This window comes from Pecten maximus, chromosome 14, assembly GCF_902652985.1.
Source record: "Pecten maximus chromosome 14, xPecMax1.1, whole genome shotgun sequence".
In the NCBI taxonomy this organism is placed as follows: Eukaryota; Metazoa; Mollusca; class Bivalvia; order Pectinida; family Pectinidae; genus Pecten; species Pecten maximus.
The window spans coordinates 2,897,576-2,916,600 of record NC_047028.1 but is presented as its reverse complement, the minus strand read 5'-3'; the positions used below and the strand labels follow the sequence as shown (position 1 = coordinate 2,916,600).

The 19,025-nt window shown below is 34.9% G+C and overlaps 2 protein-coding genes across 3 annotated transcripts; one reads left to right on the top strand and one right to left on the bottom strand.

Moving 5' to 3' along the window:
* Positions 1–1,843: 1,843 nt before the first annotated feature.
* On the bottom strand, positions 1,844–9,682 carry LOC117342925 (solute carrier family 22 member 21-like). Of its 2 annotated transcripts, XM_033905224.1 has the most exons (8): positions 9,125–9,682; positions 7,204–7,625; positions 6,606–6,836; positions 5,839–5,973; positions 5,115–5,197; positions 4,472–4,589; positions 4,188–4,260; positions 1,844–3,920 (listed from the first exon to the last, which is right to left on the bottom strand). In XM_033905224.1, the coding sequence occupies exons 1-8, from the start codon at positions 9,440–9,442 to the stop codon at positions 3,729–3,731; spliced, it is 1,572 nt and encodes a 523-aa protein (XP_033761115.1). In that variant the 5' UTR covers positions 9,443–9,682; the 3' UTR covers positions 1,844–3,728. The 2 variants fall into 2 exon arrangements, with proteins under 2 accessions (XP_033761115.1, XP_033761116.1); XM_033905225.1 differs by lacking the exon at positions 5,115–5,197 and having other exon boundaries at positions 3,811–3,920.
* A 7,260-nt stretch (positions 9,683–16,942) lies between these two features.
* Positions 16,943–17,959, top strand: LOC117342616. The gene has a single exon (XM_033904814.1). It carries the CDS (start codon positions 16,943–16,945, stop codon positions 17,957–17,959), a length of 1,017 nt encoding a protein of 338 aa, XP_033760705.1.
* The last annotated feature ends 1,066 nt before the right edge of the window (positions 17,960–19,025 follow it).

Below are 19,025 nucleotides of genomic sequence, written 5' to 3'. Positions count from 1 at the left end.
CCCTAGGAGATGACAGAGATATAACACCCTTAGGAGATGACAGACATATATCACCCTAGGAGATGACAGAGATATAACACCCTAGCGAGTGACATGTACCACTCTATCGGAAGATTAGCATTCGATACATCATTAAAATATGTAAAAGAGTATCCATATTAAAGAAAATAATGATTATTATGGCTAAACTGAAAATAAAAACAAACTTTTAAATGAAAATGACCATGTTTAAAGCGGACACGAAATGATAATTAATGTTTTACGTTAGTGGGCTGGAACGGGACATTATAGGGGCCTGATGCTTTCACTGAATTGAGTTTGAGAGAGTAGAGGAATATTGGGAGACACAATGAATGTCAAACGCCTTGGTCACACTTCCAGTTACTATTTATTTTAGAGTATAGATGTGCGATGCTCTTTTAGTATTACTTTAGAATATGCAGCTATGCTAAACTTAGATGCATGTACTATCCAAAATCGAATAAAGAACCAAAATTATTAGGAAAAAAAAACAACATTTCATTTCAAACTATTTTGTATTTTGTGCTTACTGTTGTCGTCATTGACACCTGCAGCAGCGCCACCTAGAGCTTCCTGTATAGTTAAATTGTTCTATTAAACTCACAGCTGTTCAAACGATGTGTATAATGTAATTTTTTCTCATTTTGCTAAAAAAGCCGTTTATTATTGCCATGTGTCAGTACAGTATAAGATGTATATATAATTATTTTCTGTAAAATACTATGAGGGTAACACTATACTTTACTTGGTTCGCTAATGCTCACCAATAAACATGTAGTACAATCAAATAACAGACCTGTTTTGGACAGCAACACATGCAGATACTATTTCGCCAGATATATCAACATGCTACTTCCAACTATATATCTTTGACATGTCATCGTACCTGAAAGACATCTTTGAAACAGCAAAATTATTAAAATTTTCAAATTCTTGATTTATTTCCAAAATCCATAATTTGTATTACACATAATTCTGGCGGGATAAATTTGCATCTGTCGTTTGATAATATGCACTGCCTAACAAACATATGGAAACTAAATTAGGTTTGTGTCATGTCCCCGTTTAGCAATGCTGTTGGAAATCTGCAGAACAAAGAGCAGGTGTGCGTGTTTATTTAACGTTAAACAGGACCTCGGCAAAAAATAAGCATCGTGGTGACGTAAAGAGTGAAGACTTCATATTGAAATATGTTGGTTATTTACAAACTACCGTGTTAACCTTGATGTTTGACAGACGTATCCTGTTTTATGGACCACACACACGTGTGTATTGTCAAGTTTATTGTAACCAAATGAAATTGTTTACTAAAATGCACTATCATGTATTTTCCGTTTCAGTAGTCAAATGAAACAAAACGTATTTCGATACAGAACAACGCCCTTTCCTAAACAGCACATCACAGTGTAATATATAGTGTAAAGAATCCTGTGTTTTGTGGTTTGACCGTATCCTGTTTTATGGACGATACACACGTGCGTATTGTTACGTTTAATCCTGTGTTTTGTGGTTTGACTGTAACCCTGCTAGTCATCAAATCGTTTACTCCTGTCTGACTCCTGTCTGACATTGTTACATATTTATCATTAACTCAATTTAACCTGTACATATGCATTTGCACGCGTTACACTTTGCACTATGATATACACAATGTAAGAAGAATAAAACTATTTTCCACATCAATTACATGACTATTTATGCGTTTTTACTATCGCCGATGTTACCTGATTTGCATATTTAAGGACATATTGTATGGACATACACCTTTTAGGTTTAGGCAAGTGTTGTATGGATGTTGAAATAAATAATTATGATTTTGAACTTGTTAGAAACAGTGTTGTTTAATGTTAAAAGGCATGTTCGATGTCTGGAAATTGTGTAATCTGTCATACTGACATTTGTTGGTTTAAAAGCGGGCAAAAACAAATGCCGTATACAACACAACATGATTAGAGTGGTTTAGGTGAAAGTATTCCGTTTATATTGGCGACCGCAGATTTGTAGTTGACCCTTTTATAAAGTGCAAAGCAATTACTACATGCCTACGAAACATCTTCACTTACAGCCACTCGTTAAATCATCAACATTAAAAAACAAGACATGAGGATTGTGGACATTGTATTAACACAATGTACGACATTAATGTAAATAATGTCGACTGTTTCAGCGTAGTAAGTGGTGTCCTACTACACATACCATGATATAGTGGACATTCACAAAAAACAAACCACAATGTCATTTTTGCCATATCTAATGCGCAATAATAGCAATACATTTATGCACGCAGTTTGCTGTAGCAATTGATCGTCTTGAACAAAATATACACCTAGAAAGCTGTTTTAAATCACCACAAATGCATTGATGATGCATCGTTATGTAACTTTATATCCGTCATTCATCATAAAAAATCATCCGGGTTTCCTAATTAATTAATACGGATGTCATTACACAGCACATTGTGATCACTACCAATTCACACTAAAATCTTATTAACTTTACAGAACTTACAAAATCTATTTAAGAGAACGTATGCCTGAATATTTACAGTACGTTGTATTTATTAACTGTAAGTTATTTATATAGGCACTCATATCTAGTTTGTCGATATTGTTATTTTGTTAAGCTGTTTATGCATTTACCAGCCGCAGTTTGAAAATCTGGGGTCAGGATATATATGACCTGGTGTCTGTTACTCTGCCTACAAATATGTATATCATACTGTTAGATATCATGACCCAGGCTACCACGGGGTATGTCACCTACATGTGTCATTACAGTAGCGGAATATTCATGTATTCCCCTATATTAATGCGGTTACATGCAGTTTTATATTCAGTACTTGGTATCTATTGTATCACTTACTATATAACAACACAAATAAATACGCTATATTTTACACCAATCGTATTACAAAAGCAGTATTCTTCTTTTATCTGTAAAAAATTCAAAATTCAATCATCCTAGTTTATTTTACAAATGCAATACCTTGTTCCTAACGCAATACACCTTACAAGGATTTTACAATGTACATTATGCGATTTTCTTATACTTCTCTACTTTCAATTGTTATAATATAATTCTACTATTGTTCTGTTTATATTGGGGAAGACTTATATAGGCCTAGCCTTCTATCTAACCCGTTTGTATAGATGTTATACAATAAAATATGTTAAAATGAAATGAAACGACAGGATTGACATCACACTTAAAGGATTGCAAAGACAGAGATACACGAGGTCATCACTGTAATCATGGTCGTGGCATCACAGGACTTTTAGGAAGTTAAAATGGGTCAAACCAAATGTTGAGCAGGATCTAAAATAATTCTATTATTTAATAATTGTGTTTTTTTAATGTAGTAGTACTTTTAAAGCCTACACAACTGTGTGATTATCTACTAACAACATATATCAAATACATATTCACAATGTATATTCACCTTTTACACTGTTATATATACATGTAGTTCAGATTTGTACCGAAAAGTTTCTGCTTAATAAAAGTAACCATGTTTCTCACCCATGATACACTTGTTTTACTTTATAATCACTACAGCACACTTATAATCACTATAGTCTCAACTTTCATAGAAGTCGTCATGACTGTCGTTTGGCATTATTGACATATAAGAGACTCAGACGCTTCAAATACATATTCCTATATACATTATGTTTCAAACATGAAATCAACACGTTAATGAGATAATGTTACAGTCTGGTGTCGAACGCTTCGTTTGCAAGGCCTTGGACATTCCGCATTTCCTTTCTCCCTTTTTCATCTGTTGCTATACCATCTTCTATAGGTTTTTTGTTTGTTTCTTCGATGAAATACATACCGATTGATGATATGACCATTACACCGCTAAAAATAAAGTACATGGCGCCTGGTATGTAGCTGTTCTGTAAATAAAGATAGCATATTAGATATATCACACGCAACATTGTGAAAAAAATGGTAATGCATTTCGTATTAAAACTATCATTTATCTGATATTCATATTTGTAGTCAAACACTTTTTGTTTAATGAGTTGTTTGAGATCGATCTGATTTTTTGCAATAAGCTTTCCGATTTGACCAAAAGATAGCACAATTTTAATGTGCTCAATTTCTTAAATTAAAGCTTTCGTATACTATATGTTGTTGTTGACGTTGACGAGGATACTTACCAAATATACTATTTGTGGGGCCACCATTGCTCCAATTCTAGCAAACGAGTTTAGCATTCCATACCCGATATTTCTGAAAGATATTGGCTATACGGATAGGGTTTTTTGTTTTTGTTTTTTCTTCATTTAAGTAAGTAAGTAATTAAACGGACTTGATTTGCTTTGATTGAGCAAAAACTACAATTATTGTTAATGTTTGCCTTTAGTGCCGTTATGGTTAGTGTAAGGCGTTAGTGAGATGTTTTAGCGTTATGATTTATCGGTTTTAGTACGTATTAGCATACCTGACTACAGTAGGGTATGTCTCCGTAGATAAGATGATCAGTGTTCCCCAGCCAACGCCCACACCCATCTTTGATGCAAGGGCGAACCAGTTGATCAGGGTGTCCTTCATTTCCAAATCTGAAGGCACAAAATTAGTTAAGGATGTCATGAACTATTTGAAACAAAAATCAAGTAGCATAGTATTAATGTTGAAATATCTAATTGTCATTTCTGACTGGTAATGAAAACGACTAGCTTGTTAACAGTAATGGTAGAATTTATCAAATAAAAAACAGACCTTCAGAAAAAAAATGTATTGATTGCATACAATACACAATACTTTCCTGTAGCTTGCGGCTCAAACATATGTTTAGATCACAGAATGAATATAATAATATTTGACATTTTAGTACGATATATGGTTCCCACATCGCATATGTTTGGATTTCACAAATGTTGCATTTCCTATTTCGATGAATTGTTTGACTTTAAATACAGCAGGCTAAACTACGGGTCCTAACCAAATATACATAGGCCGTAACATTACCAGATTTCTAGTTTAACAATCTTTTATTCAATATTCATTAAAGTATACATACATTTTTTAACATTTAGGATAGGAAACAAGCTTAAAGCATATATTAGTTCCTTTAATTCCTTTACCAGATATTTGTAAAGCTGCCACAACAAATCCTGTTATGGCTGCCGACAACAGCAAAAACAACGTCACCCATTTTCTACCAAATCTACAGTGGATAAAGTAACGACATTTTAACGTATTGACGATGATATTGTATATGGTATAAAATATACAAACATGTGACAAAAATGATAAATAATCAAAAGGATGAATCTATAAGGAGGTATAACGCCAGCAATGTTAGTACTGGACCAACGTAATCAATAAAAAACAGGGTGGCAAACTTGCATGTTAACCAGATGTTATTTTGCATTCGTTGTACTAAAACGTTGTCATTAGAGGAGATACATTTTTGTTTGATAGACTTTCGATATCAATTAAATAAAATATATATGAACTATAAATAAATGCCAAGACAAGAAATAATTTTAATCAGCCTTTAGACCGAACGATTTGTTCATCTTACAGTACTATGGATTTGTTATTTAAATTAAATTGTCCTTAATGCGTGTATTAGATTATCATCGTGTCAGATTAAATGAGTGGAGACATTATGTGAAAGATTGTATCTTCTTGGGGAGATGAACCCAGATCATCTCCAAACCCTGGCACTTCTCAAATTATTCTCGTGATATAAAAAAATATTTCAAACATGAAGTTTTAAGCATATATGTAGTAGTAGATTAGGTTATGCTGTTTCCAGTAGTATAGGGTAATATAAAATCGATGTCAATCAAATTTACTTACCGATTAGTGAGGTAGTATGACGATACCTGTCCTGGAATTTCAACTACGCTCAGCAGAAACATATTGAGGTACAAACTTCCAGATAGACTCTGAACTCCGAATGAAATCGCGTAATATCCATACCCACAAGACATCCTACAAACAGTGAATCGTATATATGTGGCCTGTCATACACACGCCATCCTAGAAACGGTGTATGGGTTGTCACATATTGATATATCATACATCATGTGACTAATATCATATGTATATGCGTATATCAGACACTAAATCGTATGTATTTTTGGCATGTGATACAATAGTATAATAAACATCTCGATACTTTAATTGTAAAAAGTACCATTTGTTTTCGGGATCACTGGATTTTATTCTGGTGATTTTTTTCGCTGATAAATTTCGCTAAGTACTCCTTTTGAAAGGAACTGAAAGTTTAATCCAGGACATATTTGCCAATTCATACAGCAATAGGAATTTTAATATTAGGACTACATATACTATTTATTTCCAATACATATAAATCTGACTAATACAAGTGTATACAATGTGTCTGCTTTTATGTTTTGGTTGATGTCACCTTTGAGCATACAATGTTTAAAGAAACCCGAAAAGAGCTACGAGATTATTTCTACGAAATGTTAAAGTAAATTGACTTTAAAAGTTAGGACTGAAAAACATACATTACCAAATTGCATACACTACATTCTTCTTAACTAATATATATGATATCAATATCTCTGCTATGAAAACGAATGAATTAATTGTCGTACCATGCAATGCCCAGTAAGCACGTACTCTTCAGTAAATGTGGGGACATAGCTACATCTCGTATACTGTACTTCCGTTCTGAGTCGACTTTTAGGTCTTCCTCAACAAGGTAACTCATCTTACTCATATCCGGTTCCGGTTTGCCGTTGATTCGTGCTATTTTGTAAATGACTTCCTTCGCCTCATCTAGTCGTTTGTGGGTGACAAGATAACGGAAGCTCTCTGGCAGGAACCTGTTCACAACCGTCATGACAAGTATTTATAAACCAAAAGGAGTCGATTCGAAGAAATATCAAGAGAAGAAAAATTAAACGAACACGAACTACGTCACGTTCCTTAATAATACAATAGGGTAATATTTCTCAAATGGTGTAATTTAAAGTCTAGCATTATTTATTATGAATGTACCATACACGTTGTCCGTCAAAATCGACGTTTTCTGCCGTTGCCAAAGGGGTGATCATTAAGGGTGAACATGTGGAACATGGCGACAATAACTGTAGTAGTTATGTACATACGACATTAGCTTTGTTGAGAACAATCATTTAAGTTTTAGATAAATCGAAATATGATGAAACATAGAACAAGATCATGACTTACCACCACATCAACAGACAGGGCAGTAGCAGTATAGATATCGAGAAATGGAGGTACTTCCAGTCATGTAGCCACATCGACATTAACCCAAACACGCATGCCCAGAGTGGCCATGAGGGAAATGCTATGGCGACTGACCGTCGTTTTGTAGGTATAAATTCGATCAAGTAGTTATAGAATACAGTCAGGTTGGCGCCAATACCACAGCCGAGAAGGAAACGAAGAACTGCAAACATTTGCCATGACGTCGAAAACCCCGCCACAACATTAAGTACCGTCAGTACGACCAACGACAGAAAAAATGTCGGTTTCCTGCCAATATGGTCTGCCAAATGCCCAGATAATACACAACTGATCAGTAAGCCGGCCATCTGAATAGTTGTGATTGCAGAGGCTATCCAGTCCTTGTCACATATCAGCGTCCACTGCAAAGAACGATAACAACAATACTTAATCGATGTAGATCTATCAAATCGATCAAAGTGGCAGAGAAAGTGTCCTTATCAGACATTATGTTAATTTCGATGGACGTTGTTTTATTTAGTTAGACTGAACATAGTTTCTTCTGTATTAATATAAAAGTGTTTCAGTGGGATTATTGTCAGTAATGTTTTACCTGGTTATATTTCATATATGATTTAGGGTTATAAGTATAAATATAATTGCATACAATTTGGAGCTGGTTAATTACAAATCCTTACATTGCAAACCAAGACCAAGAAACTTACGATCGCCATCATTCGTGCCAATTCATTTTTCTGAATATCTTCAAGACTATTAACAATTGGGACATTACATTTTCACATTCTTTTTTTATTCGTCTATTAAGTGTGAAAGGTGATACAAGACTATACTGGTGCCTACATTTCAGTTTGATGATACCTTTTCCCTTGTTTATTTTTACAGACTAAATGTTCATGGAAGTATTTACAATTCATATACTCAAAGAGGCTTACCCGCAGACAGACCGGTAAACGGCATATCTCCGATTACTAAATAAACTTCAGTACACTTTTCTATGTGACAAAATTAGAGGCTTTCCGACTTTATTTCTTGAAAACAATTACAGAATATGTATTTAAAAGACGTTTTAAAACTCAACCTGAGAGGGAAATGTATGGAATATAACGGCAAATCTTCTTTGTAAATCGCCGCTGCCTTTGAAGTTATCACTGTGCGGCACTGTGCATGTGCTTGTTTTTTTGATGTGTCAATCAAATTAGACTCCATTTTATAGCGGGGACTTATTGCGGGTTGCGATTAAATAAAAAATATTTTAAAAAAATGAGGTTTTAATATCACTTTTCAGCGTTTTATAAGGAAACTAAAATGAAAAACTCAACAATTCCAACAATCTGTCATGTGTAAAAAAATCTGTTTTTTCTGATCTCTCTGCGGGCAAGCCTCTTTAATAACATTTTATGTTATCATCCAAAAGATCTTTATATGAATCTTCCACAATATTTCATGTTGAAATATATGTGTTTAGATTAAATACGATGTCACTACACCATCCTTACCCCTGTCTTATGTTAATTTGCGTTATCAAATATTTCTATGTGCAAACGGATTTATCAAAATGACACTGATGATATGAGTTTATAACCTTATGAAAGCAGTTTATTCTGAAAATGTACATTTTGTATGTGTATACGGACTTATAACAATATCATTTACATAAAATGAATAATTTAAGCAACAGTAAGTGCCTTGTGAAAAAGGTGAAATTCATGATAATGATTACTAATTACATTCATGTTTGCAAACAGTATTTTTTCGTGAAATGAGCCAACAATACATATTGGATTTGATCATCCAGTTAACGTTTTCCATCCCGTCCCTTCCTTGATTCGCCCTACATGTTCAAACTCAACTTAATGTTATTCTATTGAACTAAATTTGGATGAATAATTGAATAACTTACCTCATCAACAACAGTATACATACTTTCCGAAAATCTAAATTCCTGACAATTCTCAATAGATGAATTTGTTGGAGGATGGCACGTTTCATCTATATAATATATATTCTTTGTTTCTATTGATGGGTCCGTACTAAGATTCGAATAGTTTGTAAATCCACACTGCCAATCTGGAATCGCGCCGGCAAATGTCATCATCATCATCGTCCAAGTCACAGAGAGTTTACTGTACATCATAAAGGAAAACATGATCCATTGAAATCTGGAAAATCCTCCGCATTCCTCTATTAGATTTTCCAAATATGCACTTGTAGCCGACATCTTTATTTCGGACGTTTGGTTAGTGAACTTATCTTCTGTAAGATAGCTTTACTTTATGTTACTTTGTCACAGACTCGAAACGTAATCCAAATCCCTTTTACGTTGCCTTTATGTCATCCAGCTATAAACAAATCATTAATACTGGCATTATAACCTAGCCAAGAAGTTAATGTGTAAAAGTGCAAGCAGGTTGTATTTTGATTGGCTGTAAATCCAGAAGTCAGCAAGGTTTCCTCGGTATCACGTCTTCACACTGACAATGAACACAGCTTTACCTGTATATTCTCTTTATGAACACACGTATAACTATCACATGACGTTAGAAGATGTCATTGACTACAGGTCTGTTTTTGTTGACGCTGTTATTAGGCGATTTAAATAATCGCTGATCATTTAGAAAGATATTCACGGCGTATGCATCACAAAGCTATATGTTTTACCAGCCTTATATCAATATTTTGGTGGATACAGCTAAACAGAAGCTGACCATTATGTAAGGAAATGTATATCAATTAAAGATTACAAAGGATTGTAAATGAATGTAAATAATTACATTCATTTACAGGAATGATGTTAAGTTATCTCTCGAATATAAATGCCACGTTACGTTAACCTGTACGTTATCTCCACGAGATGAATGTCATGTTATGTTAACCAGTTCGTTGTCTCCCCGATATAGATTGTCATGTCATTTTAACCAGTACGTTATCTCCTCAAGAAAGATGTCCCCTAGATATATATCACTCCAGCCGCTTTTCATTTTTGTGAACAGCTGACCCCCTTATCGGACGTTGGTAAGCTGTGAATAGGTTTTCTCTATTAAGTTGATATTATGATATCCATTAAAAAGCATTTTAATGAATTACTTTTATTCTAAAGCATGAACACAATTAAAACTGAAGACACATTGTCTGCTGCTGTTTGTTTATGTCAAAACTAAACAGTCTTAATTCAGCCATTTACTTTGAATGATTGTTTTTAATGTTCCATACAATATCCGAACACCGGGAGTGACAGCAATAAGAAGATAAATTTCTTCACTCGAGGTAATATTTCTTTCAACGTTTTAAGAGAGCAACTGTTCGCTGTGTTATCTTAGAAACTGTTGCGAACATTTTAATTATTGTTTATGCTATTTAATTCATCTTTTTGTTAACTGTATGTCTAAGCATAAGTTAAAGCAGGCCATAATACTTTCCATTTTAATGGAATATTATAATGTGTATTTTAGCCGAACATTTTTTTTTATTTTTATTTTTTAACTTCCAAACGTATAAAAATGTAGGGAAAATAAGCAAATACAAATTATTATCATATGCTATCTTATATGAAATGAAACATACCAAAATTTAAGATATTTTTGTAATTTTTTCCAACTCTCACTTTACTTAAAATTTGTATGTATAAAACTTAAACTTAAAACTAAAAGAAGATAGATATACATAATACGAGGGATAACTCGTATCTTGATAGTGACCAACAATGAATACTTATTAGTTACACGACATCCGCATATTGCATAGTCTTCTAAGCGTTTTAAACTCAGTGTGTGAGCGTTTGTTTTGTGATTTTTAATATCGTGATATCACATGTAAGTAAAGAGAAATTAAGCAGGACGTATCGGTCACAACCGTTGCAGGGACTACAATAACGTTGTACGTAAGTTGGTACATGTAGGGGACATTTCAACCAGCGAAAAAAAAAAACAGGTCACACCGACTATTGTTCTGAAAAGACACAACTGAATAATGCATTCAGTGTCATCATTACACCTTCTAGTAGCTAACGTATGTAAGCAAAGTAATGAATCACCTCTGTGGTGTTGACTGAGATATCTCAGATGTCGGGATACGATTTGACGTAACCTTCGGGTTGACAGGTCACTCAATTAGGTCTGATGTACAGGTAAGATGCATTTTTGTGCTCTGTTTTCTTTCTTTTGTAGACATATATGATGTAACAAACTATTGTTTAATTATTTAGTGTATACAGGAGAAATATGGCCCGTCTGTCATTATTTCGTGGTACAGAAAGCGGTTTGTGTCGTAATTGTTATTGTAAGAATGGTATTTAGCTGAGAGACAATGACTAATAATTTCATTTATTACTGTTGAAAGCAGCTTAACCACTTTTCCACGAATGACGTAAATAAATACCGCTCGTACATTATACATTTTTTGGCTGCCCCGAAAATAGCGAACCCGCGACAATGGGAGAACTGGAAATCAACTAACTTCTGAGATTATGATTCAAATTCCTTTCACAAACAGATGAGTATTTAGTATGTATACCTATACTGCTGTCAACAGTCTCCGCGTTTCTTATGTTAGATATCCATAGCTTTATTGTTCACTCACAGTTTGAATACGTAGATGATGTACAATGAGTAAAAACAACGTGTTATATAATATTGATCGATCATGTGAATTAATTCGAGAATACTATATTCTCGTTGTACCATACTGTTTAAAAATGACAATAACTGTCAGGTTTATTTCTAAAAAGACACTTCAGAATATACTTGAACACGTGTAATACGAAACAAGAATAATACATCTAGATGTACGTTATCGTATCTATCCACTGCTATACCTCTAGATGGTTCGTATTATCTTTTCTGTGTATAAACACTCTACATCAACAGGCAACTTGCTTGTATTATTCGCTTTGTTGAATTTGTACCTGACAGTATATATTATTTAACGGTTTTAAATAGAACCAAACGCAAGTACACAATTTTCTAAATATAAAGTATATGATTCATACGTCGTCAGAAGCAATGAATTTGCATAGCTTGCATGATTAAATCATAAACAGAAAACGTGTGTGGAGACTATGCTTAGATTAAATTAAGCATGGCAGTATACATTGCAAATCATGGAGTTATCTCCTTGAAGTCGTGCTATCGGATAGGTATTTTATATTGAAAATGAGTTCAATAAACGTAGTCTTTGGCCTAATTCAGTACATAATGTATGGAAAGTAATCGAAATATTCTGTTTGTAACAAGTTATACTGTCATCTGTGCTTTACTTAAAAACCAGGCAAAATCAGATCCTACTAACAACCAAACTGGTCGGTAAAAGCCGTAATGGATGTGCATGCATTGTCCTACTTATTGTCACTTTTGGAACTTACTTATTGATATGCACTACCAATCATCTCCAACGTGGGTTTTCTTACAAATTGCCTGAGATTTCGTCATATAGAGATACCAATAATGGCAGAATTCCCAAAATTTCGTGCTACAATGACCACCGTTAATATACATTGGAATACCCGATTGGAAAAAAAACAACATTTTGGTGATATTTTTACGTGTGTTTACAAAGGTAGTTTGTTTAATAAACACATTATTTTATATAACTCTGTTTTGTTTTACTTCTGTTTTAGGCTGTAGTTTATTTATGGTACAGTACCTCAGGGAGACATTTGTTTTAAATACACATGCAATGGATACAACATACACTTTTTTCTGACTGCCGTTTTAGGAACAAGTATATTGGATTTCTGATCACACCGCCTTTCCGAAGTATTGTTTTTATTTTAAGGACCACATAATCAAATTTAAATAGATTGTGAGTTTTCCCTGTCTGGACGGAAGATTTAATAAGAAGACGAATTCATCGGGAAATACTGATGGATATTCAGGTAAGAAAAAGTTTATGTTTGGGCTGGACAATACATGTAGATGTAATGTATATATATAAAAAAAAACATTTCTAGTCTGGAGAAGTTCATTAAGCGTGTAGATGGCAACCCATTCAAATGATAGTTCAAATTGGTAGAATATATTAAATGTTCTATTTACAGGTGTGTGTGTGTGTGTGTGTGTGTGTGTGTGTGGGTGGGTGGGTGGGTGTGTGTGTGTGTGTGTGTGTGTGTGATGATAAATTAGGGTTGGTGGACTAGTGTTGAAAAGTCCGTCTAAGCAGGACAGATGAAAATGTTAACATTATCGTCAATAGGAATATTTTGGTTCCGTGGTTCCTACAGGTACTTTGACCTGTGTCCCTATTGGACAATAGCTTGAATGACAAAACAGATATAGATATATTTGTTTTTTCCCCAAAACTTGTAACGAATGATCAAGTATGTTATTTGCTGTTATTTGACTGCCACCCGCAAATCCCTACGGCAAATATAAACACAATTTAACCAGTTCATCTACATTTGATCTCTGACGCCAATTCTACCTATGTGCGTGTCTGAAATCTCAACATATGTAAAAATATGTTATGCAGATTTTATTGAAATATGTTGGCTTAAAAGTGAATAACCGTAGTTGTGGGTGACCGTTTTATATTGTTGTGTACCTGCTAAAAATACCTATTACACACCTTACATGTATTACAAAAATAACCCGAACAAAACACAAACTAGGTTAAATGATCATTCATATCTTAATAAACTCAATTCAGAATTAAATAACTGCAAATCTTCCATTCCTTCATGTGTTTTACACAATCGGTATGTCATAATAATATAAAAATGAAACTCAGCAGCCAGGTTCAAAACAAAATTTAATGCGATATACAAAACTAAGCCAATTTCAGTAATAATTCACAATTAACATGAAGTGGTGTACAAGGTGGTGTATTAAAACAACACTGTTAATCACTTATCTTATAACATATTTCCTTGAGTAATCCTTTCATATCTTTTTCTCCAGAATCAAGAATGTTTATAGATCCCACAATTCAATGTTCTACGCAATTAATAATTCAACAGAATTCACACAGCTCTCCCAAACAGGTGTAAATCAGTCTCAGTATCAGGTGATTAATAGTCCAATATAATTCATATAGCTCTCCTTGGCAATTGTAAACCAGTTCTGGATAACAATTTGTCTCTCCTGTTATTTAAACTATGTTGCCAAGTACATTCTCCAATGATCCCTTTCTTTTAGAATTCTCTAACACACATCTTGTAGGCAACCACTTGTAAGTTAACACTTGTAAGCAAGATATCATGACACATCTCTCAAGAAGATTCCAGAAAAATCTACAAAAATTTACATTCAAGGTAACAAGAGTTTGATATTTCTGCAAGGATTGTCCCTCTTTATCCACTGGTATATGAAACACATCCCTCGTTAAAGAAAAGAATGTTCTCTTGAAAAGGAAACTTTCTTTAACTATCAAATCTCATCTCAATTCTGGATAAAGCATCAGTTAAACTATTGTCTTTACCTTTGATGTGCTTTAGGTCAAGATTGTACTCTTGCAATGCCAAACTCCACCTGAAAATTCTCTGAGTTTTGTTTTTCATTTACCAAATGAAGTTGAGGGTTGTGGTCTGTATAAACTGTCACATGCATAATCGTAGTACATATATAGACATACAAATGACCCAGAACTAGAATAAATGAAAAAAAAAAACCCATTCCTTCTCAGTGGTGGAATAGTTTCTCTGGTGTTTGTGTAACCTTGATATATATTATATATTCAGGTCATGGGGTCACCGGTAGATGTAGTAATACATGTATCGTGAGCATGTGCGCGTGCGATTGGCTAAACCACCCCATTCTTCTTTTCCCGCCACCTGTCCAACATTTACCTGTACAGGTATCACTCTTGCGATACCTGCCAAGGTGAACAGACATGTAATCGTTAACACTCGCAGGATCCCTGGTAAGTCACTCTTATTTTCCTCTAACATATTTTATCTATTTATGATCAATTGTAAGATAATGTGTGTGAGAGGGATGTTAGTAAGAGTGTAATCGTATTTTATTATATTGTTTTAGGTCTCTAATCGGACAATAAAGAATATTTAACAACTGAATACTCGTCAGTGTGGTATTGGTTACAAATGGCGCCCATGTAGGTTGTTGAGACCAGGGGTTTACCGGAGGCAATGCAACCGGCATTTACGCTGATAAATATGGAAGGCAGATAGATCGGGCTGCTTCGCCAAGAGGAAGCAAGCCGAAGCAACATTTTATTGTGCACTACGTCATCACTTGTGCTGTATTATATGTGTATTTACTTTCGTGTATTTACCTTGTGTATTGAACGTGAGACGTGAGATGTCCAGTCCAGTCCAGAGTACGTATGCGGTAAAGGAACTGATGTGATTGAGAACTTCTCATTAGAAGGATGTTCTTGATGCCGAACATTATATGTAACGTATATAAACGTGTTTTTTCCTGAGTGACAGTTCAGACGTCGTTGACGTATCGGAACAGAAGTGGACAGACCGTGTTGCTACTAGATTGAGACTTTTTCATCTACATACTGCAGTATAATATATAGACATTGTGGATATTTTCATTTATCTGTAATATCATGAAACTTATGTGTGAAAATTGCTTTGTTTATTTCAAAATATAATGTATTTGGTAAAGTTTGATAAGTGAAAGAGATTGTATAGCCTACTGTATACGTAGATTGTGTTATGCCTACCGCTCTAGTGTTAATTATGTTCTAATTTCTTGTTTTCATCTGCAGGTAATTACCAGGGACCATTCACGTAGAATACCCTTCACTGTCACCAGCCATTTTTCTTTGATCCTAGCACTGCACTCATCATCATCATCATCATCATGAAAATGCACAGTTTAGTGAGTATGTTGAATGACAGTGAGTGTGCAAGTTTTTTTAACAACATAAACTGGTGATCCTATGGCCTGATATTTACCTTGTTCTCTAGATCTGTATTTCTATATCTAGGCTATGAGTGTGTCTAAGTTACAAAAATTTGTAGACAAACCCTTTTCAGAAGTTCCTGCTTCACTACATAAATTTCCTGTAATATTTACAAGCAGTAAAGGATTTTCTTTGAAAAGGAACTTGGATCTTATCCAAGATTTAGGCTATAATGTTAAATTCAACTGTAAGGCTGGCAGAAGGCTAGACACTTGTTATAGTGACTTGAGTAAGTTGCTGTGGGAGATAAATAGTTGGGAAAAGCCTGTTGTATTATATATTTGGCTGGGTACATGTGACCTTACCCAGAAACAAGGTCCTTACATATCACTCCGACATTCTACCAATGATGAGTGTGAACACTATGTCAAACATCATGTAGACCAGATTATCAGTTTGGTTTCAAAATATTCTAGTAAAGTAGAGTTGGTGTGGTTGGAGATTCCACCTTACTCAGTTGTGACCTGGAATACTTTTAAAGGCCACAAAAGCCCTGAGAGTTTTAGGGACCAAGACAACATTTTGTTAGAAAGAGTAGGTATTATAAATACTTAAATTTCCCATGTGAATTCTTTGACTGGGTCCTTATCACTTGATTTTAGGAAAGACCTTTTGTCATATAAAAGGTCAGGGCGTGAGCCAACTGTCAATTTTAGTTTGTATAAGGATGGCACTCATCCTGATGTGTTACTTGCACGTGTATGGATGAAAAGATTGATTGTGAAAATTTTTCATAACTGTTCTTAGATATGTCACTATAGTACATCTGTACATTTCCGGTATTTTTGTATAGGAGTGAATGAGATTGTTTTTTCTTTTCACTATACATAAAGTATCTTAGCAATTAGTTATGTCAGGAAAAGATACTGATGGAGTTGAAATGACAGCAGGCGGTATACAGCCGGGGTCGGAAGAGGGGAAGGAGGTCAAATTAGAGAACTTTACTGAAAAAGAACTAATAAGGGCACTCCAGTCTTTAGGTAATTGGGATGTGGTTCCTAAGCAACCTTTTGTTTTACCTAAAATGGTAAGCACCCCTAAGACTCCTAAGCTAGGCAGTCAGAATCCTGGAGAATTTGATTTGTCCGAGTTGGAGCGAACATTAAGTCGCACTGCGAACAGTGCCAATCGCCCAAGGATCATTTCAATATTCTCTGGGGATGACCCTCCTGAAAAAGGTGAGGCTACTTACATAGAGTGGAGGTTCGAAACCTCTTGTTATATTAACGACCCAGATATTCCGGATAGTGCTGTAGTACAAGCTATCCGAAGGTCGTTAAGGGGTACAGCTAGGAGAATGTTGATTCCTTTAGGCTCCACTGCAACTCCAACTGATATCTTGGAGAAGCTGGACATGTTGTTTGGTGACATTTCAACACATGGGATGATCATGCAAGAATTTTTTAATTGTTCCCAAAGACCTGACGAGTTTGCTACCAACTTTGGATGTCGATTGGAAACTTTATTGCAAACTGCAATCGAAAATGGTTTTTTACAACTTTCGTCCAAAAATGATCTTCTCCGGCATAAATTTTGGACATCACTCTATAGTGATAAACTCAAAAGCCAGACAAGACACAAGTATGACAATGTCACAGATTATAACTTACTATTGCGCGAGATTAGAATTGATGAAAAGGAGTTAAATATTTCTTCAAGTTCCAGCAGATCTGAGGCTGCTAAAGGAAAAAAAACTCACCACAATGCTATCACATGTGATAGTACTCAGGCAGTCAGTGATAAGTCTTCTAATGATACAAAGACTTTGGAGGAAAAGATGAAAAAATTAGAGGCTAAGGTGGATTCCAAGTTTGAACAGATATTGAGTAAACTTGACTGTATCTGGAAACAAATATCACAAGTCTAGTAATGGTCAAGGTCATAGTCAAGGTCATGGTCAAAGTCACCATCAAAGTCAAAATCAGGGATATGGCGGAGGCCGAAGAAGAGGTAGAGGCAAAGGTTTTAACAGGAACCTAGATAAAAATCCTGGGTCGAAAAACCCAAAAGCCTAGAGGCCTCTGTGGATGGCCAGTCAGAGGTGAGAAATGACACAGGTAACCTGATATATTGTAAAGACTTGTAGGGGAGTCAAACATTAGTACTGTCTTAATTCAAGGTAAGAGAGTGAATGCCCTAATAGATAGTGGTTCAAATATATCCACCATATCAAGTTCTTTTTATGAGTCACTAGATACAAGACCTGAGATTTACCCCATAACTACTTTGGACCTATAGGTTACTGTTGCGAATGGTTCATTGTTAAACTATTTGGGGTATATTGAGTGTACAGTACAGATACCCTATTTGGGATCTGTCAATTTAGATGTACTTATGTTGGTAGTACCGGACACGGATCAAAACCGGTCCTGTCCTCTAATAGTGGGTACAAACATTATCAGACTCGCCAGGGATTTGTCACCAAATGATATTGTTATTCCATCAGAGTGGAATGTAGCCTACGACAGCATTAGCTGTACTTATGACGTTCATGCTGTAGGTAGCAAGGCTGTAAGAATAGAACCGTATGCAGCTGCCATTGTCAACGGTATAGCCAGAGGACTTACTCCTGAAATAAAGAATCTAGTCACTGAGAATCGCAGTAGTTCATCACTTAGATATATGGTATGCCCACGAGTTATCAAAGTGGAAAATGGTGTATCTAGTAAGAAAATTCCAGTGAAACTCTGTAACACTACGGGTAAGCCTATAGTTATAGCACCTAAGTCAATTATATGTCAAGTTGCCCAAGTAAAGGTGGTTGATAACCTTGCTTCTCAGTTACCAGTTGAGGGTAAGGGAGACAAGTTGTCTCTACCTGAAGAACTTGGTGTTAACATAGACACTAGTATATTGACAGATGAACAACTGTTGCGTGTTCGACAAGTTCTGGGGAAGTCGGAATGCGCCTTTTCCAAGAGTGCCTTTGATTT

Excerpts from the sequence above, each read along its gene's own strand:
- LOC117342925 (XM_033905224.1), bottom strand. The coding sequence starts at position 9,442 with ATGTCGGCTACAAGTGCATATTTGGAAAATCTAATAGAGGAATGCGGA. Across the intron at positions 7,626-9,124 it reads TGTATACTGTTGTTGATGAG|TGGACGCTGATATGTGACAA; the intron begins GTAAGTTATTCA and ends CGTTCTTTGCAG. Across the intron at positions 4,261-4,471 it reads ACATACCCTACTGTAGTCAG|AAATATCGGGTATGGAATGC; the intron begins GTATGCTAATAC and ends AATATCTTTCAG.
- LOC117342616 (XM_033904814.1), top strand. The coding sequence starts at position 16,943 with ATGTCAGGAAAAGATACTGATGGAGTTGAAATGACAGCAGGCGGTATA.